The sequence below is a fragment of the Chamaea fasciata genome, unplaced genomic scaffold (assembly GCF_029207755.1).
Source record: "Chamaea fasciata isolate MVZ Bird 193981 ecotype frontalis unplaced genomic scaffold, bChaFas1.0.hap1 SCAF_31, whole genome shotgun sequence".
In the NCBI taxonomy this organism is placed as follows: domain Eukaryota; kingdom Metazoa; phylum Chordata; class Aves; order Passeriformes; family Sylviidae; genus Chamaea; species Chamaea fasciata.
This window is the reverse complement of record NW_027094116.1, coordinates 149,739-175,002: the sequence shown is the minus strand read 5'-3', so window position 1 is coordinate 175,002 and position 25,264 is coordinate 149,739. Positions and strand designations below refer to the sequence as shown.

General features: G+C 60.6%; 3 protein-coding genes and 2 long non-coding RNA genes across 7 annotated transcripts; 3 read left to right on the top strand and 2 right to left on the bottom strand.

Moving 5' to 3' along the window:
* The first annotated feature begins 3,570 nt into the window (after positions 1-3,570).
* On the top strand, positions 3,571-6,401 carry LOC136303210 (uncharacterized). Of its 3 annotated transcripts, none has more exons than XR_010724174.1 (3): positions 3,571-4,485; positions 4,644-5,623; positions 6,068-6,401. It is a non-coding gene; the product is annotated as an uncharacterized lncRNA (long non-coding RNA). The 3 variants fall into 3 exon arrangements; XR_010724173.1 differs by having other exon boundaries at positions 5,884-6,401; XR_010724175.1 differs by lacking the exon at positions 6,068-6,401 and having other exon boundaries at positions 4,644-5,376; positions 5,498-5,872.
* A 375-nt stretch (positions 6,402-6,776) lies between these two features.
* Positions 6,777-7,493, bottom strand: LOC136302867 (uncharacterized). Its single transcript, XR_010724149.1, has 3 exons — positions 7,421-7,493; positions 6,993-7,014; positions 6,777-6,905 (listed from the first exon to the last, which is right to left on the bottom strand). It is a non-coding gene; the product is annotated as an uncharacterized lncRNA (long non-coding RNA).
* Positions 7,494-7,821: 328 nt separating this feature from the next.
* LOC136302884 (low affinity immunoglobulin gamma Fc region receptor III-like) lies at positions 7,822-10,215 on the bottom strand. The gene is made up of 6 exons (XM_066206475.1): positions 10,179-10,215; positions 9,614-9,634; positions 9,295-9,525; positions 8,791-9,054; positions 8,004-8,290; positions 7,822-7,833 (listed from the first exon to the last, which is right to left on the bottom strand). Exons 1-6 carry the CDS (start codon positions 10,213-10,215, stop codon positions 7,822-7,824), a joined length of 852 nt encoding a protein of 283 aa, XP_066062572.1.
* Positions 10,216-13,495: 3,280 nt separating this feature from the next.
* Positions 13,496-16,340, top strand: LOC136302883 (low affinity immunoglobulin gamma Fc region receptor II-like). The gene is made up of 7 exons (XM_066206474.1): positions 13,496-13,544; positions 14,011-14,031; positions 14,120-14,350; positions 14,591-14,854; positions 15,354-15,623; positions 15,813-16,058; positions 16,246-16,340. Exons 1-7 carry the CDS (start codon positions 13,496-13,498, stop codon positions 16,338-16,340), a joined length of 1,176 nt encoding a protein of 391 aa, XP_066062571.1.
* Positions 16,341-19,753: 3,413 nt separating this feature from the next.
* LOC136302882 (Fc receptor-like protein 4) lies at positions 19,754-24,599 on the top strand. The gene is given in 10 exon segments (XM_066206473.1): positions 19,754-19,784; positions 20,267-20,287; positions 20,376-20,606; positions 20,861-21,127; positions 21,911-22,180; positions 22,270-22,572; positions 22,653-22,739; positions 23,278-23,299; positions 23,517-23,756; positions 23,969-24,599. Coding segments are annotated over 10 exon segments (2,103 nt in total).
* Positions 24,600-25,264: the final 665 nt, after the last annotated feature.

The window sequence follows — 25,264 nt, the reverse complement described above, 5'->3', positions numbered from 1 at the left end:
AGGGGCCTGGGGAGCCCCGAGGGTGGAGGGCCCGAAACGGCCGAGGGGAGACCCCGGCAGGGCGGGGGAGCGGAGACCCTGGGCTGGGCTCTGCGGAAAGGAGGGACCGGCACGGTGGTCCCAGAGCACGGGGAAGGGGCCCAGCTGCCATGGCGCTGCGAGTGCCGGGACTGTCACGGCGTGTCTGAACCGACTGTGAGAGCGTGTCCCAAGCCACTGTCGCCATGTGTCGGGACCGCCCGAGGCCAGGGTGATGCCCCCACAGCTTTGGGCACTCGGAATGGGCGGGGCAGGGGCGGGGCAGAGCCCTGTCCATTCCCCGTGCCCTGTGCAGGTGAGGAGGGCAGGGATGGAGCAGCTTTGGGGACACCTGGAATCGATACAAGGTCATTCCCAAGAGCCACACCATGACTGTGGGCAGAGCCCCGGCTCAACATTTCCACACTTTTCCCTCTGGTCTGGTGGCTGCAGCCAGAACCAAATATTCTTTCCATGAGGTTCCAAAGGGCTGCAGGTTTTGTTCAGGAAGGAGGGTCCCGGTCAGGTTGTTGAGCAGATGGGTGTGGGATCTGCAGAACTTCTGGGGCTCTCTCAGCCCCTTGCTGAGAGGGACAAAATGATCAATTGCTGCATTTCCGGACTGCTTCCCTCACAGCTGCCCCTGCAGGGGGGTTTGCAGCCAGCCCTGCTCTGAAAACCATCCAAGGCCCTCGCAGAGCCACTGCTTGGGCTCCCATTGGCTTTTGTGCTTCTTGCAGGGCCCAGCAAAGCACAGCCAGGCCTTTTCCTGCCACAGAATTGTCACCTTTGCAGCAGCTCTCAAGCTGCCAGAATCAAAGCCAAGGGGGCGGGGGGAGCCTCAGGTCGTGGCTGCCACCTGGGGCTGGCCAGAGCAGGGCTGGCCAATGCCCATCCCTGTGCACTGGGGCTGGGCCATGGCTGGGCCCCACACTTGGATGGCCACTGGCTTCAAGGCGGAGGAGTTGGGGAGCTCCTTCCTGCCTGGGGCTCCATTCCCAAGCTGCTCTTGCCGGCTCACATCCTGCAGGGGACGAGTGAGAATGGAGGAGTCTGGAACCCTCCTGGAGCTGCCATCCCCCAAGACAGGACTCTATGGCTGTGCCCCCCAGGACAGGACCCGCCCCCCTGTGAGACAGCCACTGCCCATCACTGGGTCCCCCGTTCCCCTCGGAACTAAACCATGGGGTCCTCATTCCTTATGGCCCCCTCTCCCGTGCAGCCCCATCTCAGGATTGCCATTCCCCAGGATCTCCATGGCCCCGGAGCCCCATTCCCAAGGAATCCTCTCCACAAAATCCATCCCCTACAATGCCCCTTCCCCCAGGACCTGGATTCTCTCAGGACCCCTCATTCCCACAGGACCCTCCCTTCCCCCTGCACTCCATCCCTGGCACACCCATCCCATCACCCCAAATCCCTGGAGCCCACGCTCTCCTGGGACTCCCTGCACTGAGTCCCCCGAGCCCTGGGATCCCCCATTCCCATGGCACCCCTCTCCTGAGTGACTCCGTCACCTCAGGACTCCCATTGCCCTGGATGCCCATCCCTGGTTCCCCAAACCCCCTGAGCCCCCCACTCCTGAGAACCCCCTGTCCCACCTTGTGCCACCCAGCTTTGTCCCCAGCCTGCCCACAGCCTGTGGTCACTCTGCCACCAGCAAAGGCCACAGCCATGTTGGGGACGCGGCCTGATGTCACTTCCTTCCCCATTCTTTGGAAGAGCCACCACCCAGGGGACCGGTGGCCACAGCAGCGAGTGACAGCCAGCCTGGATGGCCGGGGACACGGAGATGGCCGGGAAGGTGGCGCTGCTCCTGTGGGGTGAGTGCCCCGGGCACGGGCCTGACACCCCGGGGATGGGCCCTGGTGAGGCAGAGACCGGTGGGGAGGGGGCACAGGAGGGCTGGGGTGTCCCCTGAGGTCCCCAAGGCCAGCAGAGCCAGTGCATGGGGTGACCAGGGTCATGGGCTGGCAATGGGGACAGGAGAAGGGGGACAGGACTGGAGGGGCCAGAATGTGGGGAGAGGAATTATGGGGCTGGTGCAGCTGTGAGGACAGCGACGGGGAAACAGGGATGCAGGGACAGGGACAAGGGGACAAGCACCATGCAGATGGACCATGGGGACAGAGGCTGTGGGTCTGGGGGGGTGACCTGTGCCAGCACGGGCTCCCCATGTCTGGGGTGTCCTTAGTGTCCCCATGTCCTGCCTGAGATGGGGTGGCTGCAGTTCCCCGATCTCCGAGACATCTATGCCACACCAGTGTCCCCATGGGGACAGTTCAGGGACAGCCCCCACACCCTGTGCCCCCATACCTGTCTCCATGGGGCCACCCCACCCAGCCCTGTCCCTTCTCCCTTCCAGCCCAGACCCTCGGCCTCCCTGGTGAGTCCTCGGGGGATGCCATGTCCCCACCCTGCTGTCCCCAGCCCCGTGGTGGCCCTGGCAGGCTGGTGTCCCCTGTCACCCGCAGGTGCCCAGACCACCCAGCTCCTGGTGGATCCCCCCTGGAGGCCGGAGGTGCCGTGGGACCGGGTGACACTGACCTGCCAGGGCTCGGGGACTGCCGGTGCCACCACCTGGTACAAGGATGGGCGGAGCTGGTGGCCGAACGGACCTGAAAATGTCAGTGTCACCTATTCTGGCACCTACCGCTGTTACAGACGTGGCAGTGGGCTCAGCCCCCCTGTGACAGTCTCAAATGGTGAGGGGGCTTTGGGTGTCCCCAGCGTGGCACCTGTGGGACCCCGAGGGCTCTGGGTGCGCCCTGCTCCATGGGTCACCTCCTGGTGTGACCAGAGCTCGTCCCCTGCACACGGGGACATCCCAGAGCATTCCAGTGCAGGGGGACCCTGTTTGTGGAATTGGGGACCCCTGGTGCTCTGGCTGTGACCCAATGGTGGGTCCCCATGAAAATGGGACCCCTGTGGTGTGACAGGACCCTCGTGTCCCCCAGACTGGCTGGTGCTACCGGTGCCGGTGCAGATGCAGCTGTAGCGGGGGACACAGTGACACTGCACTGCCGATGGCGGCAGGGCCTGTCAGTCACCGAGGTGCGATTCTACCGTGGGGACGAGGAGGTGAGGATGTCCCTCAATGGCACCGAGCTGTCCCTGTCCCCTCTGCAGCTGAGCCACAGTGGTCGCTACTGCTGCCGGGGCTGGGTGTCCTCTGACGTATCATCAGAGTTGCAGGAGTCGGCGCCACTGACAGTGACAGTGCACGGTGAGCCTCACCCCCACAGCCTCCCCGGGTCCCCTGGTTGGGGACACTCAGCCCCGTCTGGGGACCCCCAGCCCTGCCTGCAGTCCCCCATTACTGCCCAGACCCCCCATCCCTGCCGCGGGTCCCTCATCCATCCCCGGGTCTCTCACAGCGCTGTCAGATCAGTGGTGGCCACACTTGTATCAGCAGGTTCCGAGCACTCAGAACCAGCGCTGGCGGAGGCAGCCATGCGCCGCGCACCGCGCTTGTCCGAGGCCAGAAGCCTCTGGCGGCAGGGGCGGCCCGGCGGTGCAGAGGAGCCGTGGGGGCCGCTGTGGGTAGCGGCGAGCGGGGAGCGGGTTGCGGCGAACGGGGACCCGGCACAGGAACTCCCGGCAGTCACCAACCCAGCGGAACTGACCCAGTGGGATGGGATTCACCAGACCACAGGAGAGTTGTTTATTTGCTTTTGTTTTCCAGGGAGAAAGAATGGTCTGTTTTTCTCTTTTTTTCCTCTCCTTTCCTTTCTTTCCTTTTTTCCCCTTTCCTTTTCCTTCTGGCTGATTGGGAAGGTGGGCCTTGTCAGGTGAGCCTGTAGTTGGCTGGTTGGGAAGGCGGGCCTTGTTCAGAGGGCCTGTGATTGGCTGGTTGGGAAGGCAGGTTTTGTTGGGAAGTGCTGTGGTTGGCTAGTTGGGAAGGTGAGTCTTCTGGAGATGATTGTGATTGGCTGGTTGGGAAGGTCTGTGGTTGGCTGGTTGGGAAGGTGGGTCTTGTGGAGAAGATTGTGATTGGCTGGTTGGGAAGGCCTGTGGTTGGCTGGTTGGGAAGGTGTGTTTTTTCAGGAGACCTGTGACTGGCTGTCAGAAGAGGACTGGGAGCAAATAGAGAATCCCCAAGGAGAAAAGAAGGAATTGAAGAGATATCAACACACATACCCCCCAAACAGTCCCCTGGGCAGTAGGCAAACCCAGTGGAGATGTAACCTGAACACCAGGAGTGAAAATAAGGTGTTGGGGCTTGGTTTATTTTTCTTTCATTTTCTTTCCTTGTTACCTGTGAGACTTTTTCTCCCATTGAGTTGCTAAGAAGCACTGATGGCTGCGTGCTTGAGATGGCAGGGATGGGAAAACTCTCGGCAGGGATGGGAAACTCTCATTCACTCGATCTGCGCCTTTGGATGGTGACGGTGGAGCGGCTGCTTGGGGAAAGGAATTCACTGCTGCTGCAGATGCCCGGCTCAGTCCTGTTTCTTCTGGTGTGGGGTGAGCCTCTGCTCCTGGGCCCAGCCATGGAACTGGGATCTTGTTATTGCCTGCCTCACTAAAAGTAGGGCCTGTCGCTGTGCTGGCAGCAGGGTTGCTGTTGTCCCTCCTCCTGCTGTTTCTTCAGCACTGCTCTGAGTCTTTTCACTACTCTGTAGCCCACAACCCCTGCCTGCTGAGACATCCTGCATCTTCAGCCACAGCTTGGGAGTTCCTGATCCATCCCTTCCATTCCTTCAGCCTCAGCTCTGGAGTTTGTGATCTATCCCTTCCATCCCTTCCCATCTGGGACAGAGCCACCATGACTGTGCGCTCCCTGAGCCCGCCCCACAGCGCCCCCTGCAGCCGCAGAGGGATCACCGCACCTGCCCCGCCCACCGGGAGCCACCAGCGCCCCTGCTGGCTGTGCCTGGAACTGCACCAAAAGGGAAAGTGCCGCGCTCAGGGAAGCTGTTACGGGCTTCCTGGTTCTGTTTATTATTAATGCTGTGGTTGTTGCTGGCTGTTTGCCTTGTTATACATACCAGTAAAGATCTGTTATCCCTATCCCCATATCTTTTCCTGAGAGCTCCTTAATTTTTCATAATTATAATAACTAGGAGGGAAGAGGTTTGCATTCCCCATTCCAAGGGACGCCCTGCTCTCCCCAGAAGACACCTGTCTTTCAAACTAAGACATACTGGCAGCCAAAAATTGACGAATTCTGTTCCTAAAGCCTGACAGAGCTGAGCAAAGAAAAACATTTGTGTCCGTTTAACCAAAAAAGCTGCATTTTTGTTCCAGGAGCAGGAAACCAGGTCCTGTGCTGTGGCCCTGGTTGGTGCCTGAGATGTTTTGGTTTCCTGAAATTCCTTTCCCAGGGAATTTTCTGTAAACAAGAGACATCTTTTGGTATGGGCAAATTGTTTGCGTTTCTTTCCCTAGGAGGGACTTCTTCTTGACGTCCCTCTACTCTGACCAATGTGATTGAGGAGGTTTGTCTTTGTTTCATGAATCCAATTGGTCTGCATAGAATAGCATAAGAAGGGAGACACATCCCAAGAATAAAGGAGTAATTTTCGGCCTTCTCAAGTCAGAGTCTTTGTGTTCTGGTGCACAACAGCGTCACTGTGCTCCTTTGGAAATGGGATGGGCAATGGTAAGCCACGTAGTGTACTGGGAACATTGGGAAGCGGATTGCAGGGCCACGGGGAGCGTGGGGGTTGAGAGGACTCAATCTGATTTTCATTTCTGTCTCAACACACGCTATACATGAGCAAATAAAAGCAGTTAACCGTGACACAAAAGCAGCGATTTTGCTTTGGGTCTCTTGGGGGGATCAGGGGCTTGCTTGGAGGTTCAGCTTGGTCCTCCTCTCTGCCTCAACTTTTCCTCCCGGTGGTCCTTCTCTGTCTGCAGCCGTTCTTCCCTGCTTTGCTGCTTCTGCGAGGCAGCTCATTCCTGCGACGACCTGGTGCTCTACCGCTTCCCCAACCTGGTGCTCCCCTGCTTCCCCAACACGGTGCTCCACAGCTTCCCCAGCGGAGCAGAGGCTGCCTGCACACACCTGCCATCTCTGCCATTTTTCCCGTGTTCCCCGCAGCAACGAGCCTGCTGCACCCCAGAACCTGCCCGTAGCAGCCAGCCCAAAGCCACCAGTGCCACAGCACTAGCCCACAGCCAGCACACAGCCATGACTCAGCGTTGCCAGAGACACGCAGGTGCCGCCACTTGGAAATCCCACCCAGCCACTGACAAAAGCCACGAGGGCTCACCACACACACACTCCATCTGCCGAGCTGATGCCAAAAGTGCGCCCGGGGTTCTTGTGGTAATGCTGTCCCTGTCTTCTGTTTCTCTCTCTGTCTCTTTCCCTCTCTATTCTCTCTTCTATCCCCCTCCCATAAGAACACTTAGCCTCCTTTATCAATAAACAGTTCTCAGATATAATATTGCCGCATTTGTGCTTCATTTTAATCCGAGAAATCGATCAGAAAGAATCCGCCCCGACTGCCCCTTTTACAGTGAGATGGGACAGGGAGAGTGGGAGGGGGAATGTGGAACTCCTGGGTGTGCTGCCAGCACTGTGGGGATAGAATGGGGAAGCCACTGAGGGTACTTGGAGCATTTGGATGGGGGTTGGGGAGGGGATGGGGGAGCCCCTGGGGGTACTGGGAGAGGAAATGAGGAGCGCAGGGTGCCCTGTGTAGCCTCCCCCTGACCCATGACCACCTCCCTTGGAAGGATGGGCAACCACAGGAGCCATGGAGGGAGCACCTCCAGTGTCACCCAGTGCCTCCCGCTACCCAGAGTGTCACAACGGTTGTTGTAGAGTGTCATAGATGTCACTGGGCTCCCATGGTTGCCCGTGTGGCCCCTGCAGCTGCATGTAGGTCGCCTGAGGATCCTCCCTGGGGGATGCCAGGGGCTCCGGGGGGGCCCTGTGGGAAGAAGGGAGTGTGTGGAAGGGGATGAAAGGTTCTGGTGGTTTGGGTAAAAGATGCATCATGGCTGGAGCCTGCACTCACCTTTCCTGGTGCTTCCTGGCATCTGCAAAGGAAAACTGAAGTGGTAACTTTGGAGTCCCAATAGGCCCCCATCCACCCACAGGAATTCTGAACGACCCCCAGGCCTTCAATTCTCCCCCAGCTCCCCCCAGTATCCCTGATGGCCCCCAGAACCCCTGAATCACCACAGTGCTCTGGACCACTTGAGATCCCAGAATCCAGAGCCTGGCAGGGAGGGGAACTTTCCAAATTCCTGCAGGATCACTGAGAGAACCCCCAACATGCCTGCAAGGCCCTCCAACACCACCCCAAATCCTTGAGGACGCTGAGCAAAAGGCCTGAGCACTCAGCGCTGCCCAAGTCATTGACTGTTGGTGCCACCAATCACCCTCACATTCCAGGTGACCTCCCACCTCCCCAGGGCCCCTGTTGCCCCCATTGTCACCCACCCACGTTGTTCCACCGATGCCAGCCCACAGCTGCAACAATGAGCACGACCAAGGACAGGACGGAACAAGCAACCACTGTGGCCAATGCTGGGGACAGAGAGGGACGCATTGGGGACACTCTGAACCCCGGGGGTCCTGAACACCCCGGTGACCCCGTGTGACGCCACCTCTGCTCCAGGGTCCATGTGGTGACACCTTCAGGGCCAGCTCAGGGCTGAGTGCTCGGAACACGCGGTGCCCGTCCTGTCCCAGCTGGTTGGTGGCCACGCACTGGTAGGTGCCCGAATGTCCCACACTGATGTCCCCAAGCTCCAGGACAGGACCCCGGGCCACCTCCTGGCCATTGTGCAGCCAGGTGAAGTTGACAGGGGCTGAGCCCACCTGCACCGAGCAGCGCAGGGTCACGGGGTCACCTGTGTGCACCTGGTGTGACAGGGGACCGGGGGTGATGGTGGCATTGGCCACGGGCACTGTGGGGACACAGACAGGGTGAGGGTGGGGGGAGGGGCTGGCAGCCAGTAAGAGGGACAGGGACATGGGGATGAGTTTCCTGGAGCATGCTGTGGGTGAGGCCACCCCCAACCTGAGGGTCCCGCTTACCCAGGACGGTGACATTCAGGGGGACACTCTCAGCCACACTGTACCCATCGCTGGCCCGGCACTGGTATTGGCCGCTGTCATTGTCCCCAACATGGCGCAGCTCCAGGTGGGGGCCAGTGCCCAGCAGTGTCTCAGAGCCCCCCCGGTGCCAGGTGAAGGACCGGGGACCTGTCCCCATGGTCACCGCACAGCTCAGCACCAGGCGGTCCCCCAGTGCCACCTGTCCCCCGCGGGGCCGCACTGACACGAACACCCCCGAGACAGGGACCTCTGCGGGGAGACACAGGTAAGACGATCTTGCCATGATGGGTGGAGGACACAAGAGAGGAAGGAGGGGGGATTGGAGGGGAGCACAGAGGACCCCAGGGAGAAGTGGACCCTGGGAGGTGCATTGGGATCTGGTGACCATGGAGTGACCCCATGGAAAGGTGGAGAGAGCCAGGCAGGGATGGGGGACTACACAAGAGACTGAGGAGACTCAGGGAATGATGTGGGGTTTGGAGAGGGGTGGGTGGACCCAGGGACGGAAGTGCAACCAGAGGGTTGAGCGGGGACCTTGGAAGGGGTGTGGGATGCCAGGGAGGGGTGGGGGGACAGAGAGAGGGATGAGGCATGTGAAGAGGGAACCAGGCAGTCATGGGGGAACAAGGAGGTACTTGGGAAATTTTGGGTGATGCAGGGAGGAATAAAGGCAGGGATGAAGGATGCAGGCAGTGATGGGGAAACCCTCGGAGGATGTCAGGGTTGCCTGTCCCCATTCCTGTACTCACTGCGCACTGTCACTGTCACCAGCTGCGACTCCCTCCACTCTGGCACTACAGCCCCCACCCTGCCCCTGCAGCGGTAGCGGCCGCTATGGTGCAGCTGCAGGGGGAACAGGGACAGCTCGGTCCTGTCATGGGGCCCTCCCAGATCCTTCCCTTCATGGAAGAAGTGCACACTGGTGAGCGATTTGTCCTGGTAGCTCCGGCAGCGCAGTGTCACCATGTCCCCCTCCAGCAGCGGCCGCGCCGGCACCTGCAGCACCAGCCAGTCTGGGGGACAGAGGGGTCCTGTCACACCGGGGGCATCTGAAGAGTCCTGATGGCACTGGGGGGGATCAGGGGCCACCCATTGCACGGGAAGAGTCCCCTCAGTCTGGGATGCTCTGGGATGTCCCCATGTGCAGGGTACGGGCTCTGGTCACACCAGGAGGTGACCCATAGAGCAGAGACCACCCAGAGCCCTCGGGGACCCTGCAGGTGCCAGGCTGGAGACCCTGAAACCCTCCTCACCATTTAAGACTGTCACGGGGGGGCTGCGCCCACTGCCACGTCTGTAACAGCGGTAGGTGCCACTCTTTGTGACATTGAAGTGGCCGCGTCCCTCCTGCCGCCAGCTCCACTCATCCGTGTACCAAGTGGTGGCACCGGTGGTCCCCGACCCCTGACAGGTCAGTGTCACCTGGTCCCACAGCACTGCCGGAATCCAGGGAGGCTCCACCAGGAGCTGGGTGGTCTGGGCACCTGCAGGTGACAGGGGACACCAGCCTGCCAGGGCCACCATGGGTCTGGGGACAGCAGGGTGGGGACATGGCATCCCCTGAGGACTCACCAGCGAGGCCGAGGGTCTGGGCTGGAAGGGAGAAGGGACAGGGCTGGGTGGGGGTGGCACCATGGGGAGACAGGTGACGGGTCACAGGGTGTGAGGCTGTCCCTGAACTGTCCCCATGGGGACACTGGTGTGGCACAGATGTCTCGGAGATCGGGGATCTGCAGCCACCCCATCTCAGGCAGGACATGGGGACACTAAGGACACCCCAGACATGGGGAGCCTGTTCTGGCACAGGTCACTCCCCCAGTCCCATGGCCTCTGTCCCCATGGTCCATCTGCATGGTGCTTGTCCCCTTGTCCGTGTCCCTGCATCCCTGTTTCCCTGTCCCTGTCCTCACAGTCGCACCAGCCCCATAATTCCTCTCCCCACATTCTGGCCCCTCCAGTCCTGTCCCCCTTCTCCTGCCCCACCAGCATCCCACAACGCTGATTACCTAATTGCACTGGCTTTGCTGGCACTGGGGACCTCAGGGGACCCCACAGCCCCCCTGTGCCCCCTCCCCACCGGTCTCTGCCTCACCAGGGCCCATCCCCGGGGTGTCAGGCCCGTGCCCGGGGCACTCACCCCACAGGAGCAGCGCCACCTTCCCGGCCATCCCCATGCCCCTGGCCATCCAGGCTGGCGGTCGCACACTGACAGTGGCGGCTGTCCCCTGGGTGGTGGCTGTAGTAGTTTGAAGGCAAAACAAATGAGAGGCTCCAAGTCAGAGATACAATTTAATAGGAAAAAAAAAAAAAAGGAAAGTAAAATAAAATCGATGCAATAATACAAAAGACCACTGACAGAGTCAGAATACAACCTGAGCGGAGTGATGGAAGCAGTCCAGATGAGGTGGTCTTCCTGAAGCAGTGATCCTGTAGAAAGGTCTGGTAGCACGGGTCCTCTGGGAATCCAGTGGGTAAGCGCCCCTCTGGTGTTCAGAGTCTCAGCTTATATCCAGGCTGGAATGCTTGGTTTCTCCCTCTGGGCGGAGCATCCCACAATGGGATGGTGAGTCATGTGATAAGGCCTGATGGGCCCATTAACAGGAGGTAGTCCAGGAGGGGGTTATCTGTGAGCTGTGTAGCAAAGGTGCTGATGGCCTATTAACAGAAGATAAGCCAAAGTGGAGGAGGCAGGGAGCACTGCCTCACCTGGTTTCAACAGTTCATGAAGATGGTGATAGAATATACTTCAACCCAGGACAGTGGCTCTTCGGCCACGGTGGAAGGAAGGGTGGTCAGGTCTCATCCTCATGCGTAGGTGGCACCTGGTGGGGGCAGGGTGGCCACAAACTGGGGACAGGATGTGGGCAGGCTGGGGACAAGGCTGGGTGGCACATGGTGGGACATGGGGTTCTCAGGAGTGGGGGGCTCAGGGTTTTGGGGAGCCAGGGATGGGTGTCCAGGGGAATGGGGGTCCCAGGGATGGGGGGACTCAGGGCTGGGAGTCCCAGAAGAATGTTGGCTCCAGGGATTTGGGGTCATAGGATGGGGGTCCTAGGGATGAGGGTGCCGGGGGAATGGGGGATTATGTGGGAATGTGAGGGTCCTGGGAGAAACAAATCCATGGGTGAAGAGGGATTGTAGGGGATGGAATTTGGGGGAGACTGTTCCTTGGGAATGGGGGTCCTGGGCCATGGAGATAATGGAGAATGGCAGTCCTGGGATGGGGGTCCCAGGGAGGTGGAACATAAAGAATGGGGGTCTGATGGTTGGGTTCCCAAAGGAATGGGGGTCCAGGGATGCGCACTGGCTGGTTGGGTCCATGGGTTGCAGCTCCTTTCCTGGCTACCTCAGATTTTGGGGTGACCCAGAGCCACGCAGAGCCCACACAAGGTGCTGGTGACCTGGGGATCACCACAGGCAGATTCCGAGGGGCTCTGGGTCGCTGTCTCCCCAGACCCCCAGGAGCATTGTCATCTCTTCTTTTCCATTTCCTTCTTTTCTCCCACAGTTTCACACCTCTCAGTTGCATGGCTTGATGATTCAGGGGAGCACCTGAGCAAGGAACAGGTTGAGGAGACTCTGGGGAAGAGGAAAAGTGGGTTCTGGTCCAGCAGGAGGAGATATGGGGGCTGTGGCGGATGGGGGTATCCAGCTTTGCCCCCCCCCCAACACTTTCTCTCTCCTGCAGCAGAAGGAAGATGCCGTTTGTGCAGAGGGAAGAGTTCTATTCTGGGGTCATCCAGGAGGGTTGTGTCCTGTTCAGGGGTTCCTTGTTCTGGGAGTGAAACATCCTGCGGGGATCCTGTCCTGGGGGGGACACATGCTGGCCAAGGGGTCCTGTCCTGGGGGATGGCAGCTCCAGGCGGGGTCCAGACTCCTCCATTCTCACTCGTCCCCTGCAGGATGTGAGCCGGCAAGAGCAGCTCGGGAATGGAGCCCCAGGCAGGAAGGAGCTCCCCAACTCCTCCTCCTTGAAGCCAGTGGCCATCCAAGTGTGGGGCCCAGCCATGGCCCAGCCCCAGTGCACAGGGATGGGCGTTGGCCAGCCCTGCTCTGGCCAGCCCCAGATGGCAGCCACGACCTGAGGCTCCCCCCGCCCCCTTGGCTTTGATTCTGGCAGCTTGAGAGCTGCTGCAAAGGTGAGAATTCTGTGGCAGGAAAAGGCCTGGCTGTGGTTTGCTGGGCCCTGCAAGAAGCACAAAAGCCAATGGGAGCCCAAGCAGTGGCTCTGCGAGGGCCTTGGATGGTTTTCAGAGCAGGGCTGGCTGCAAACCCCCCTGCAGGGGCAGCTGTGAGGGAAGCAGTCCGGAAATGCAGCAATTGATCATTTTGTCCCTCTCAGCAAGGGGCTGAGAGAGCCCCAGAAGTTCTGCAGATCCCACACCCATCTGCTCAACATCCTGACCGGGACCCTCCTTCCTGAACAAAACCTGCAGCCCTTTGGAACCTCCCAGAAAAAATGTTTGTGTTCTGGATGCGGACACCAGAAGAGAGGGAAAAGTGTGGAAATGTTGAGCTGGGGCTCCAGCCGTGGATCTGGGGAACAGGGGTGTCCCAGCAGGAGCAGGGAGTGCCCAGGCAGGGGAATTCAGGGCAGGGTGGAGTGCATTTCCCAGGGAAGCAGGCCCTGTGGGGCACACGGGAATTTCCACGGATTCCTGTGCTCTGTTCCAAGGATGGACAGAGCTTCTCCCCTGTTGGGAGCAGAAGCCATGGGAAGTAAATCAAGTTTCAGGGTGGGAAGGAGGAAAATGGGCAGAGTTCCTAAATGTGGCCCAGCCAAAGCCTTCCCTGTGGGCTGGGTTGCTGCCCAGCAGGCCGGGAACAATCCCATGGACCTGCTGGAGACTCAGGGAGATTCCACACTCTGTGTTATCCACAAGCAAACGCTGCTGTGGGATGCACCAATGGGCTCCTAAAGGGAACCAGAAAGTCTCGTTTCTCTGTGATTTGTTTATGTTTTTATTGTGACTTGTTGGGAGGGCAACAATTAAAAGTATTCTATCAGCCAGATCGTTTTCTACATTTTCAGCGTGATTTTGCTGATTTTTTTTTTCACTGGGATAAAAATGCTGTGGGGAAACATTTTTGCCTTTATTTCCTGCATGTCTAATTTTGTCTCAACCAACTGGGCGTCTGGTAATTAGAGCAAATTCACCTCCATCTCTGAATTCCCCCTAGACATGGAGACCCCCATTCCCTCGGACCCCCATTCTCAAGAACACCCATTTTTGGCTCTCCACAACCCCTGAGACCCCCACTCCTGGGAACACCATCCCCCACTTAGCGGCCAGACCATCCCATAATGTCCCCAGCCTGTCCCCTGCTGTGTCTCCACCTTTCCCCCACCCTGCCCCCACCAACACGTGGGGATGAGGTGCGACCTTTCTATTCGTCCAAAGAGCCGCCACCCAGGGGACCGGTGGCCACAGCAGCGAGTGACAGCCAGTGCACATGGCCGGGGACACGGGGATGGCCGGGAAGGTGGCGCTGCTTCTGTGGGGTGAGTGCCCCGGGCACAGGCCTGACACCTCAGGGATGGGCCCTGGTGGGGCAGAGACCGGTGGGGAGGGGGCACAGGGGGGCTGCACGGTCCCCTGAGGTCCTCAAGGCAGGGACAGGGGAACAGGGATGCAGGGACAGGGACAAGGGTCACATACCATGGGGATGGGGCATGAAGACAGGTGCCATTAAAATGGGATCATGGGCACCGGGCAATGACGATGTGGCTGTCGGGACAGGAGCTGTGAGGATGGTGGTGGTGTCCTGGATGAGCATGGGGTGTCCACAGTGTCCCCATGTCCTGCCTCAGCCCAGGGTGACTGAGGTGTGTCTTACCTCAACACCTCTGTGCTACACCAGTGTTCCTTTGGGGACAGTCTGCAGCGAGACACCGCACCGGATTCCCCAGGTGCTGCTGTCCCTGCAGGGCCCCCCCCCATCCAGCCATTGTCCCTTCTCCCTTCCAGCCCAGACCCTCGGCCTCGCTGGTGAGTCCTCGGGGGATGCCATGTCCCCACCCCACTGTACCCAGACCCGTGGTGGCCCTGGCAGGCTGGTGTCCCCTGTCACCCACAGGTGCCCAGACCACTGAGATCCTGGTGGAGCCTCCCTGGACACCAGCAGTGCTGTGGGACCAGGTGACACTGACCTGCCAGGGCTCAGGGACTGCCGGTGCCACCACCTGGTACAAGGATGGGCAGCGTTGGGGACATCAGAGATCCGGACACTTCACTGTCACCGAGAGTGGCAGCTATGAGTGTGACAGACCCGGCAGTGGGCGCAGCCCCCCCGTTAGAGTCTTAAATGGTGAGGGGGGTTTCAGGGTCTCCAGCCTGGCACCTGCAGGGTCCCCGAGGGCTCTGTGTGGGCTCTGTTCTATGGGTCACCTCCTGGTGTGACCAGAGTCCGTCCCCTGCACACGGGGACATCCCAGAGCATCCCAGTCTGAGGGGACTCTTCCCTTGCAATGGGTGGCCCCTGATGCGCCCCAGTGTCATCAGGACTCTTCAGATGCCCCCGGTGTGACAGGACCCCTCTGTCCCCCAGACTGGCTGGTGCTGCAGGCGCCGGTGCAGCCGCTGCTGGAGGGGGACACGGTGACACTGCGCTGCCGGTGCTACCAGGACAAATCGCTCACCAATGTGCACTTCTTCCGTGAAGGGAAATATCTGGGAGGGCCCCACGACAGGACCGAGCTGTCCCTGTCCCCCCTGCAGCTCCACCATAGCGGCCGCTACGGCTGCAGGGGCTGGGTGGGGGCTATAATTCCACAGTGGAGGGAGTCGCAGCTGGTGACAGTGACAGTGCGCAGTGAGTGCAGGAATGGGGACAGGCAACCCTGACATCCTCCGAGGGTTTCCCCCCTCTACCTGCATCCTTCATCCTTCCCTTCACTCCTCCCTGCGTCACCCAAAATTTCCCAAGTGCCTCCTTGTTACCCCATGACTGTCCGGTTCCCTCTCCACATCCCTCATCCCTCTCTCTGTCCCCCCACCCCTCCCTGGGATCCCACACCCCTTCCAAGGTCCCCGCTCAACCCTCTGGTTGCACTTCCGTCCCTGGGTCCACCCACCCCTCTCCAAACCCCACATCATTCCCTGAGTCTCCTCAGTCTCTTGTGTAGTCCCCCATCCCTGCCTGGCTCTCTCCACCTTTCCATGGGGTCACTCCATGGTCACCAGATCCCAACGCACCTCCCAGGGTCCACTTCTCACTGGGGTCCTCTGTGCTCCCCTCCAATCCCCCCTCCTTCCCATCTTGTGTCCTCCACCCATCATGGCAAGATCATCTTACCTGTGTCTCCCCGCAGAGGTCCCCGTCTCGGGGGTGTTTGTGTCAGTGTGGCCCACCGGGGGACAGGTGGCACTGGGGGACCGCCTGGTGCTGAGCTGTGCGGTGGCCATGGGGACACGTGCCCGGTCCTTGACCTGGCACCGGGGGGGCTCTGGGACACCGCTGGGCACCGGCCCCCACCTGGAGCTGCGCCATGTTGCGGACAATGACAGCGGCCAATACCAGTGCCGGGTCAGTGATGGGGACAGCATGGCCGAGAGTGTCCCCCTGAATGTCACCGTCCTTGGTGAGTGTGACCCTCAGGCTGGGGGTGGCCTCACCCACAGCATGCTCCAGGAAACTCTAATTCCTGTGTCCCTGTCCCTCTTGCTGGCTGCCAGCCCCTCCCCCCACCCTCACCCTGTCTGTGTCCCCGCAGTGCCCGTGGCCAATGCCACCATCACCCTCGGTCCCCTGTCACACCAGGTGCACACAGGTGACCCCGTGACCCTGCGCTGCTCGGTGCAGGTGGGCTCAGCCCCTGTCAACTTCACCTGGCTGCACAATGGCCAGGAGGTGGCCCGGGGTCCCGTCCTGGAGCTTGGGGACATCAATGTGGGACATTCGGGCACCTACCAGTGCGTGGCCACCAACCAGCTGGGACAGGACGAACACCGTGTATTCCGGGCACTCAGCAACAAGCTGGCCCTGGAGGTGACCCCTGGCACACCCTGGGTCACAGGTGGGCTCACACAGCATCATCCTGGTGGTCTGACACCCCCGGGTTGTCGGTGACCTCAGTTTTCCCCCACTCTCTCTCTGGCTGTGACAGAAAGGGAACAGGAAACAGGAGGGGTCACCTGAGGTCGCAATGGTTGCAGGACCCCTGGGGTGATGGGTGACCCCTCTGTGTTCCCCTTTGTCCCCAGCAGTGGCTGCAGGGGTCAGTGGTTCCCTGTTGTTCCTGGTCCTGCTCCTGGGTGTCATCATGGCCTGGCACTGGTGGCACCGCATTGGTGGGTGACCATGGGGGGGACAGGGTTCCCCGAGAGGGGTGGGAAGCCCCCAGACTGAAGGGGTGATAGGGTGGTACCCACAGCTCCTGACTTGGGTTGTGCTGAGCCCCCAGTGTCCTTGGCTGAGTGTCCTGGGCGATTTGGGCAGGTGTGGGAGGGTCACACAGCAATGTTGGGTTTTCTTTTGGGGTCCTGGGGGATTTTTGAGGGTCTCCCTCCCTGCTGCGCTTGGGGTTCTGGGTGCTCAGGGCACCGGTTCAGGGGTTCTGGGGGGCTCTAGAGATGCTCAGAGGTCCTGGGGGAATTGAGGGTCTGGTGGTGGTTCAGGATTCCCACGGGTGGTCAGGGCCCTGGGGATCCCACAGTCACCCCTTCCCTCTCCTTTGCAGCCACCAGGAAGAAGCAGGAAAGGTGAGTGGGGGGCTCCATTCACAACCCCTCTTCTACTCTCACACCCTGAACCCTCCATGTGCTCCCAAAACCCCTCCATCCCCACAGGGCACATCCACAGCCCCTGGCCCCCCCAGAGGAGGAGGAGGTTCTGTACACCCATGTTGTGAAAACCGTGCGGGCAGGGGGTGAGTACGGGGACAGGGAAATACAGGGACACGTCACCCGCTGGGGTCACCCCCAGCCGGGTCCCCCCAGCCAGTGTCTCTCACAGGGCTCCCCAGTGCTGCCCCGCCCAAGGACACCACGGTGACCTATGCAGAGCTGCCAGGACCCCATGGACGACCACAGGATACCAGCAACATCTATGAGAGTGTGCCGTGACACTGAGGAAACTGGGGGGCACTGGGGGACACCGGGGATCCCCTCACCCTGGGCTTCTGTGGTTGCCATCCAGCCTGAGGTGGTGGTCAGGAGAAGGGGCTGGTGCACAGAGCACCCAGTGCTCCCCATTCCATCTCCCAGTACCACCACGGCTTCCCCATTCCCCCTCCCATTGTTCCCAGTACACCCAGGGGCTCCCCCTTTCCCTTCCCAGTACTCCCATAGTCCCAGTGGCGGCACATTCCCCCTCCCAGTGCAAGGAGGGCACACGGTCGGTTTCGATACACTTCAGCCCAAAATGCAGCTTTTTGGTTAAACTGGCACAAGTGGTGTTTGTTCAGCCCTGTTGGGCTTTAGGAATGGAATTCTCCAGTTCTGGCTTCCACTAAACAACCAGGGGCCTGGGGAGCCCCGAGGGTGGAGGGCCCGAAACGGCCGAGGGGAGACCCCGGCAGGGCGGGGGAGCAGAGACCCTGGGCTGGGCTCTGCGGAAAGGAGGGACCGGCACGGTGGTCCCAGAGCACGGGGAAGGGGCCCAGCTGCCATGGCGCTGCGAGTGCTGGGACTGTCACGGCGCGCATGAACCGACTGTGAGAGCGTGTCCCAAGCCACTGTCGCCATGTGTCGGGACAGCCCGTGGCCAGGGTGACGCCCCCACAGCTTTGGGCACTCGGAATGGCGGAGCAGGGGCGGGGCAGAACCCTGTCCATTCCCCGTGCCCTGTGCAGGTGAGGAGGGCAGGGATGGAGCAGCTTTGGGGACACCTGGAATCGATACAAGGTCATTCCCAAGAGCCACACCGTGACTGTGGGCAGAGCCCCGGCTCAACATTTCCACACTTTTCCCTCTGGTCTGGTGGCTGCAGCCAGAACCCAAATATTCTCTCCAAGAGGTTCCAAAGGGCTTGAGGTTTTGTTCAGGAAGGAGGGTCCCGGTCGTGTTGTTGAGCAGATGGGTGTGGGATTTGCAGAACTTCTAGGGCTCTCTCAGCCCCTTGCTGAGAGGGACAAAATGATCAATTGCTGCATTTCCGGACTGCTTCCCTCACAGCTGCCCCTGCAGGGCGGTTTGCAGCCAGCCCTGCTCTGAAAACCATCCAAGGCCCTCGCAGAGCCACTGCTTGGGCTCCCATTGGCTTTTGTGCTTCTTGCAGGGCCCAGCAAACCACAGCCAGGCCTTTTCCTGCCACAGAATTGTCACCTTTGCAGCAGCTCTCAAGCTGCCAGAATCAAAGCCAAGGGGGCGGGGGGAGCCTCAGGTCGTGGCTGCCACCTGGGGCTGGCCAGAGCAGGGCTGGCCAATGCCCATCCCTGTGCACTGGGGCTGGGCCATGGCTGGGCCCCGCACTTGGATGGCCACTGGCCTCAAGGAGGAGGAGTTGGGGAGCTCCTTCCTGCCTGGGGCTCCATTCCCGAGCTGCTCTTGCTGGCTCACATCCTGTAGGGGATGAGTGAGAATGGAGGAGTCTGGAACCCTCCTGGGGCTGCCATCACCCAGGACGGGACCCCCTTGGCCAGCATGTGTCCCCCCCAGGACAGAATCCCCGCAGGATGTTTCACTCCCAGAACAAGGAACCCCTGAACAGGACACAACCCTCTTGGATGACCCCAGAATAGAACTCTTCCCTCTGCACAAACGGCATCTTCCTTCTGCTGCAGGAGAGAGAAAGTGTTGGGGGGGGGGCAAAGCTGGATACCCCCATCCGCCACAGCCCCCATATCTCCTCCTGCTGGACCAGAACCCACTTTTCCTCTTCCCCAGAGTCACTTCAACCTGTTCCCTGCTCAGGTGCTCCCCAGACTCATCAAGCCATGCAACTGAGAGGTGTGAAAATGTGGGAGAAAAGAAGGAAATGGGAAAGAAGAGATGAAAAAGCTCCTGGAGGGCTGTGGGGACAACGACCCAGAGCCCCTTGGAATCTGCCTGTGGTGATCCCCAGGTCACCAGCACCTTGAGTGGGCTCTGCGTGGCTCTGGGTCACCCCAATATCTGAGGTAGCCAGGAAAGGAGCTGCAACCCATGGACCCAACCAGCCAGTGCGCTTCCCTGGGCCCCCCATTCCCCTGGGAACCCAACCATCAGACCCCCATTCTTTATGTTCCACCTCCCTGGGACCCCCATCCCAGGACTGCCATTCTCCAATATCTCCATGGCCCAGGACCCCCATTCCCAAGGAACAGTCTCCCCCAAATTCCGTCCCCTACAATCCCTCTTCACCCATGGATTTGTTTCTCCCAGGACCCTCACATTCCCACATAATCCCCCATTCCCCCGGCACCCTCATCCCTAGGACCCCCATCCTATGACCCCAAATCCCTGGAGCCAACATTCTTCTGGGACTCCCAGCCCTGAGTCCCCCCATCCCTGGGACCCCCCATTCCCCTGGACACCCATCCCTGGCTCCCCAAACCCCTGAGCCCCTCACTCCTGAGAACCCCATGTCCCACCATGTGCCACCCAGCCTTGTCCCCAGCCTGCCCACATCCTGTCCCCAGTTTGTGGCCACCCTGCCCCCACCAGGTACCACCTACGCATGAGGATGAGACCTGACCTCCCTTCCTTCCACCCTGGCCGAAGAGCCACCACCCAGGGGACAGCCGCCACTGCCAGTGTGCGACCGCCAGTCTGGATGGCCAGGGGCACGGGGATGGCCGGGAAGGTGGCGCTGCTCCTGTGGGGTGAGTGCCCCGGACACGAGCCTGACACCCCGGGGATGGGCCCTGGTGAGGCAGAGACCGGTGGGGAGGGGGCACATGGGGGCTGTGGGGTCCCCTGAGGTCCCCAAGGCCAGCAGAGCCAGTGCAATATGGTGACCAGGGCTGTAGGTTGGCTGTGGGTTCAGGAGATGGGGCAGGGACTGGAAAGACAGGAATGTGGGGAGAGGAATTATGGGGCTGTGGCAGCAGTGGGGACAGGCATGGGGCACAAGGATGATGGGACAGGGACAAGGGGACAAGCACCATGTGGATGGGCCGTGGGGACAGAGGCCTTGGGGCTGGTGGGGCTTATCTGTGACAGCATGGGTTGGCTGAGGTGTCCCTGTCCCCGAGAGGTCCATGCTACACAAGGACAGTTTGTGGCTAGGCCCCACACTCCATGTCCCCATGACACCTGTCTCCACGGGGCCACCCCACCCAGCCCTGTCCCTTCTCCCTTCCAGCCCAGACCCTCGGCCTCGCTGGTGAGTCCTCAGGGGATGCCATGTCCCCACCCCGCTGTCCCCAGCCCCGTGGTGGCCCTGGCAGGCTGGTGTCCCCTGTCACCCGCAGGTGCCCAGACCACCCAGCTCCTGGTGGATCCGCCCTGGAGTCCAGCAGTGCTGTGGGACCAGGTGACACTGACCTGCCAGGGCTTGGGCGCAGCCGGTGACACCACCTGGTACAAGGACGGGCAGCGATGGGGGCAGGAGGGACGCGACAACTTCTTTGTCACTGAGCGAGGAATCTACACGTGTGACAGACCTGGCACCGGGCTCAGCCCCCCCGTGAGAGTCTTAAATGGTGAGGGGGGTACGTGTCCCCAGCCTCGCACCTGTGGGGATGCCCAGGGCTGTGGATGGGCTGGACTCCATGGGTCACCTCCTGGTGTGACCAGAGCCCATCCCCTGCACACGGGGACATCCCAGAGCATCCCAGTGCAGGGGGACCCTGTTTATGAAATTGGGGACCTCTGGTGCTCTGGCTGTGACCCAGTGGGGGTCTCCATCAGGATCTCCTGGGCCTCCGCTATGTGACGGAACCAACATGTCCCCCAGACTGGCTGGTGCTGCAGGTGCCGGCGTGGCCACTGCTGGAGGGGGACACGGTGACACTGCGCTGCCGATTCCGGTGGGACATGTTGGTCACTGGGGTGCGATTCTACCATGTGAATGAGGAGGTCAGAAAGTCCCTCCGTGGGACTGAGCTGTCCCTCTCCCCTCTGCACCTGCACCACAGCGGCCGCTACCGCTGCAAGGGCCGGATGGACTCCGTGGTATCACGGGGGTGGCAGGAGTCAGCGCCGGTGACAGTGACAGTGCACGGTGAGCATGCCCCAGGCCCCAGCCCGACACCCCCAGAGCCCCTCCCTGTGGACTCGGGGTCACAAATCCTCCTCCCCTCTCCTTCCCAGAGCTCTCTTCGGTGCTGGAGGGTCCCCGCAAGCTCACCGAGGGGACGCCCCTCCATCTCAGCTGCCTCAGCAGCCCCAGCCCCCTGCGGCCCCCAGCCCCCCTCCTGCACCTCTTCTACCGGGACGGGCAGTTGGTGGGGGGCCCGCAGGTGTCCCCGCAGCTCCTGGTGCCCGCCGTGAGGGTCTCTGACTCGGGGAATTACAGCTGCCAGGTGCGCTCCAAGGGGGGGACCGTGCGGAAGAGCAGCGCCCGGCTCCGCGTCACGGTGCGCAGTGAGTGCGGGGATGGGCACGGGGAGCCCCCACAGCCTCCCTGGGTCCCCCAGTGCTACGTGGGTACTCCCATCTTCCTCTTAAACTTCTTCAACGTCTCCCCATCACTGCTCAGGTCCCCCTCCATGTCCTCCCATCTGGAGGTCCCTTCACAGCTACATGGCTCTCCACATCCCTCTCTGATCTCCCAGCTTGGTCCCCAGGTCCCATCATGTCTTTCCTGTGTCCCCATACCCTCCCAGGTGTCCCCCCCATCCCTCTTTAAGTGTTGTCTCCCTAAACTCCTCATCCTTTATTGGGGTTCCTCTCCAAGCCCCCTATAGCTCTGTGCCCTTTCTTCCTCACTGGGTCCTCCTGCCCTTCTCTGTTCCGCCTGCCCCCGCGGGTCCCTGAGTGTCTTCTGGTGTCCCCTCTCCCACAGGGGTGCAACTCTCGGGTGTGTCCGTGTCAGCACAGCCTCCTGGGGGACAGGTGGCACTGGGGGACCGCCTGGTGCTGAGCTGTGCCGTGGCCATGGGGACAGGTCCCCGGACCTTCACCTGGCACCGGGGGGGCTCTGGGACACCGCTGGGCAGTGGCCCCCGCCTGGACCTGCAGCATGTTGGGGACAATGACAGTGGCCAATACCAGTGCCGGGTCAGTGATGGGGACAGCGTGGCCAAGAGTGTCCCCCTGAATGTCACCGTCCTGGGTAAGCGGGACCCTCAGGCTGGGGCCGACCCAATCCACAGCACTCCCATCCCACCTCCCGAGGTGCCAGCCCTGTCTGTGTCCCCACAGTGCCCGTGGCCAATGTCACCATCACCCCTGGTCCCCTGTCACACCAGGTGCACGCAGGTGACCCCGTGACCCTGCGCTGCTCAGTGCAGGTGGGCTCAGCCCCTGTCACCTTCACCTGGCTGCACAATGGCCAGGAGGTGGCCCGGGGTCCCGTCCTGGAGCTTGGGAACATCAGTGTGGGACATTCGGGCACCTACCAGTGCGTGGCCACCAACCAGCTGGGACAGGACGGGCACCGCGTGTTCCGGGCACTCAGCCCTGAGCTGGCCCTGGAGGTGACCTCTGGCTCACCCTGGGTCACAGGTGGGCTCACAAGGGGTCACCGGGGTGTTCAGGATCCCCTGAGTTCAAGGTGATCCCAATGTGTCCCCCTCTGTCCCCAGCAGTGGCTGTGAATGTCGGCAGGACCCTCCTGTTCCTGCTCCTGCTCCTGGCTGTCATCGGGGGCTGTCACTGCTGGCACCGCCGGGGTGGGTGACAATGGGGGCGATGGGCGTCCTGGAGTGAGGGGAAGCCCCCAGAGTGGGGGCAGAGATGGAGGAAACTGAGCCCACAGTGACCTCGTCTGGGGGTCCTTGGGGATCTGGGGGGAATTTGTAGGGTCTTGGTTGGGCTCCAGGGCCATTTTTGGGTGGGCTTTGAGGAGCATTGGGGTGGCTCTCTGAGCTCCTGGAGGGTTTGGGGAGCTCTTGGGGAGCTGTGCAGGGATGTTGGGGGATCATTCTGGGGTCCTGGGGAAGTGTGGGGGGTACCTCTCTCTGCCGGGCTTTGGGTTCTGGGGCTCAGAGGTTTGGGGACACTGGGGGGCTTGGGGACACTGCAGTGGTGTAGATGTTCTGGGGGGTTCAGGGGTTCTTGGAGTGTCCCATGGCAGAATCAGGGGTCTGGTGTGAATTGGGGCTCCAGTGGGGATTTGGGGGTCCCGTGTGTGGCTGGAGCTGCCGAGGTGCCAGGAAGGTTCAGGCGTCCCGGGGTCTCCATGGTCACCCCCTCTCCTTTTCGTTGCAGCCACCATGAAGCCCCAGGACAGGTGTGGGGGGCTCTGGCTGGGACTCCCCTTTCCCCCTCCCCAGACACCTGTCAGACCTCCCCTTATCCCCACAGGATTCCCCCAGAGGAGGGGGCAGTGCTGCACCCCCACATCGTGGGCACTGAGCAGGCAGGGGGTGAGTACAGGGGGGGACAGGGACATGTCACCCACGGGTGTCACCCCCCACCCAGGTCCCCACAACCGGTATCACTCTCAGCGCCCCCACGGGTGTCCCCTGGCCCTGCCCCACCTTGGGATCCACAAGTGACCAACATGGCGCTGCTGAGACCCTACGATGCACAGCAGGATAACCATGAAACCTTTGTGAGTCTGCTGTGCCACTGGGGACACTGGCAGCGCTCAGAGGCATCGATTCCCCTCAGTGGTCCCTTCTTCCTCTTCATGGCACCCCACAGGGCTCGTCCTTCCCTCACCATCCTTCCCCAGTGCTGAGTGGGTACATCACCCTATTCCTTCTTACTGTACTCAAAATTTGGCTGTCTGATTAAACTGTGTGAGAAACAAGGCTCAATCCTTCATATTTTTAAATAGTCCTAAGGGATAAATAGGGAATAAAAGGGACAGCAAACAGTGTGCTGGGTCCTTGGACACTGCCAGAGGCACACGGTTATCTATAACAATTCTTCTCTTCCCTTCCCGCCTGGGCAGAGGTCCCCAGGTGCCGGCGGGGTCGGCCCCGCTCCGCCGCGTGGCCCCGGGCCTGGTGCGGCCTGGCCGGGCCCGGCCGCTGCTGGAGCCTTGGCAGGGCCGGGCCCGGCGGCTCCCGGGCAGGGCAGGGGAGGAGAGAACGCCCCGTCCCGGCCGGATCGGGCCTCCAGCGGCTGCTGACATCCTGCCGCTAAAGCCGCCCCCATGGCGGCCCCGGGAGGCCTCGCAGGGCCGGGCCGGGCCCCCAGCGCTGCCGGGCAGAGGAACGGGGGAAGCCCCCAGCGCGGCTTTGGAAGAATTCTTTACTATGAACAGCTCCAGACACCGGCACCAAGACCCCTTGCAGAGGGAGAGGCCCCAGCAGCTGGAGAGATCTTGCGGCCAAGAGCAGGGGCAGCTCTGCAGCCGTGCGGAGCGGCCCCGCAGCTGGAAATTGAATGCAGCCAGAACCCCGGAGATCCTGGCCCAGCCCCGGCACGGCCTGAATTTACCACCTTCGGCCACTGCCCGGGAGAACCATCACAGCCTCTGCAGACCTGGGAGAATGGAAACTCCTCCTTTGCACGGATGGAACTTGCAAAGCACTAATCCTCTCTTAAGTGAGACAAAAAGACAGAGTGAAGCCACGTAGAGAGACAATATGAAGACATCAAAGTCGGTGATGGAGGAGTTGAATCTTAGATGGCAAGAGAAGGAGAAGATGCCTTGGTTTTAGGCTGAAACTCTTTTGTAGGCCATGGGAATGGACTGTGATATACTAGAATATCCCTCTAAGATGTTCTAGGAGATGAGAGTATACAAATTGTAGATCTGAGCAAAGGTTTTTGTGGTGAGCTAAGTAAATATTGAAGTAGTTGTGATCTTATGAGAAGCCTGAACAGAGAGAGAGATGAGATGAAGATCTGCCCTCAGAAAGAGGAAAGATCTCTGTTCCTAGAGATGTAGAAAACCTTTGCTTTTGAACCGTTCATCTTTAAAATTGTACCCCATGAGTTTACATGGCCCATTACGCAGCTGTGGGAAGGCTGTGTGATATGGGAGGGACTTCACAAATGCAGATTCAGAGGTGGCTGGTTTTGTGAGAATGAAAAAGCCACAAGAGAACTGTTCTTTCTTGTGGGGAAGTTTCCATGGCTGACCAGAAGAGACTTGTCTCTCTGACAGAACTGAAGAAAGACTGTTTTAGAGGTTGTAACTGAGCTAAAGTCTAGGTTTTGTTTTCTCTGCATGCTTTCAGAGAGAAAGAAAGGAGTTTGTGGGGAACAGAGGAAGTGTTTTGAAGGTTTTATTCTGATT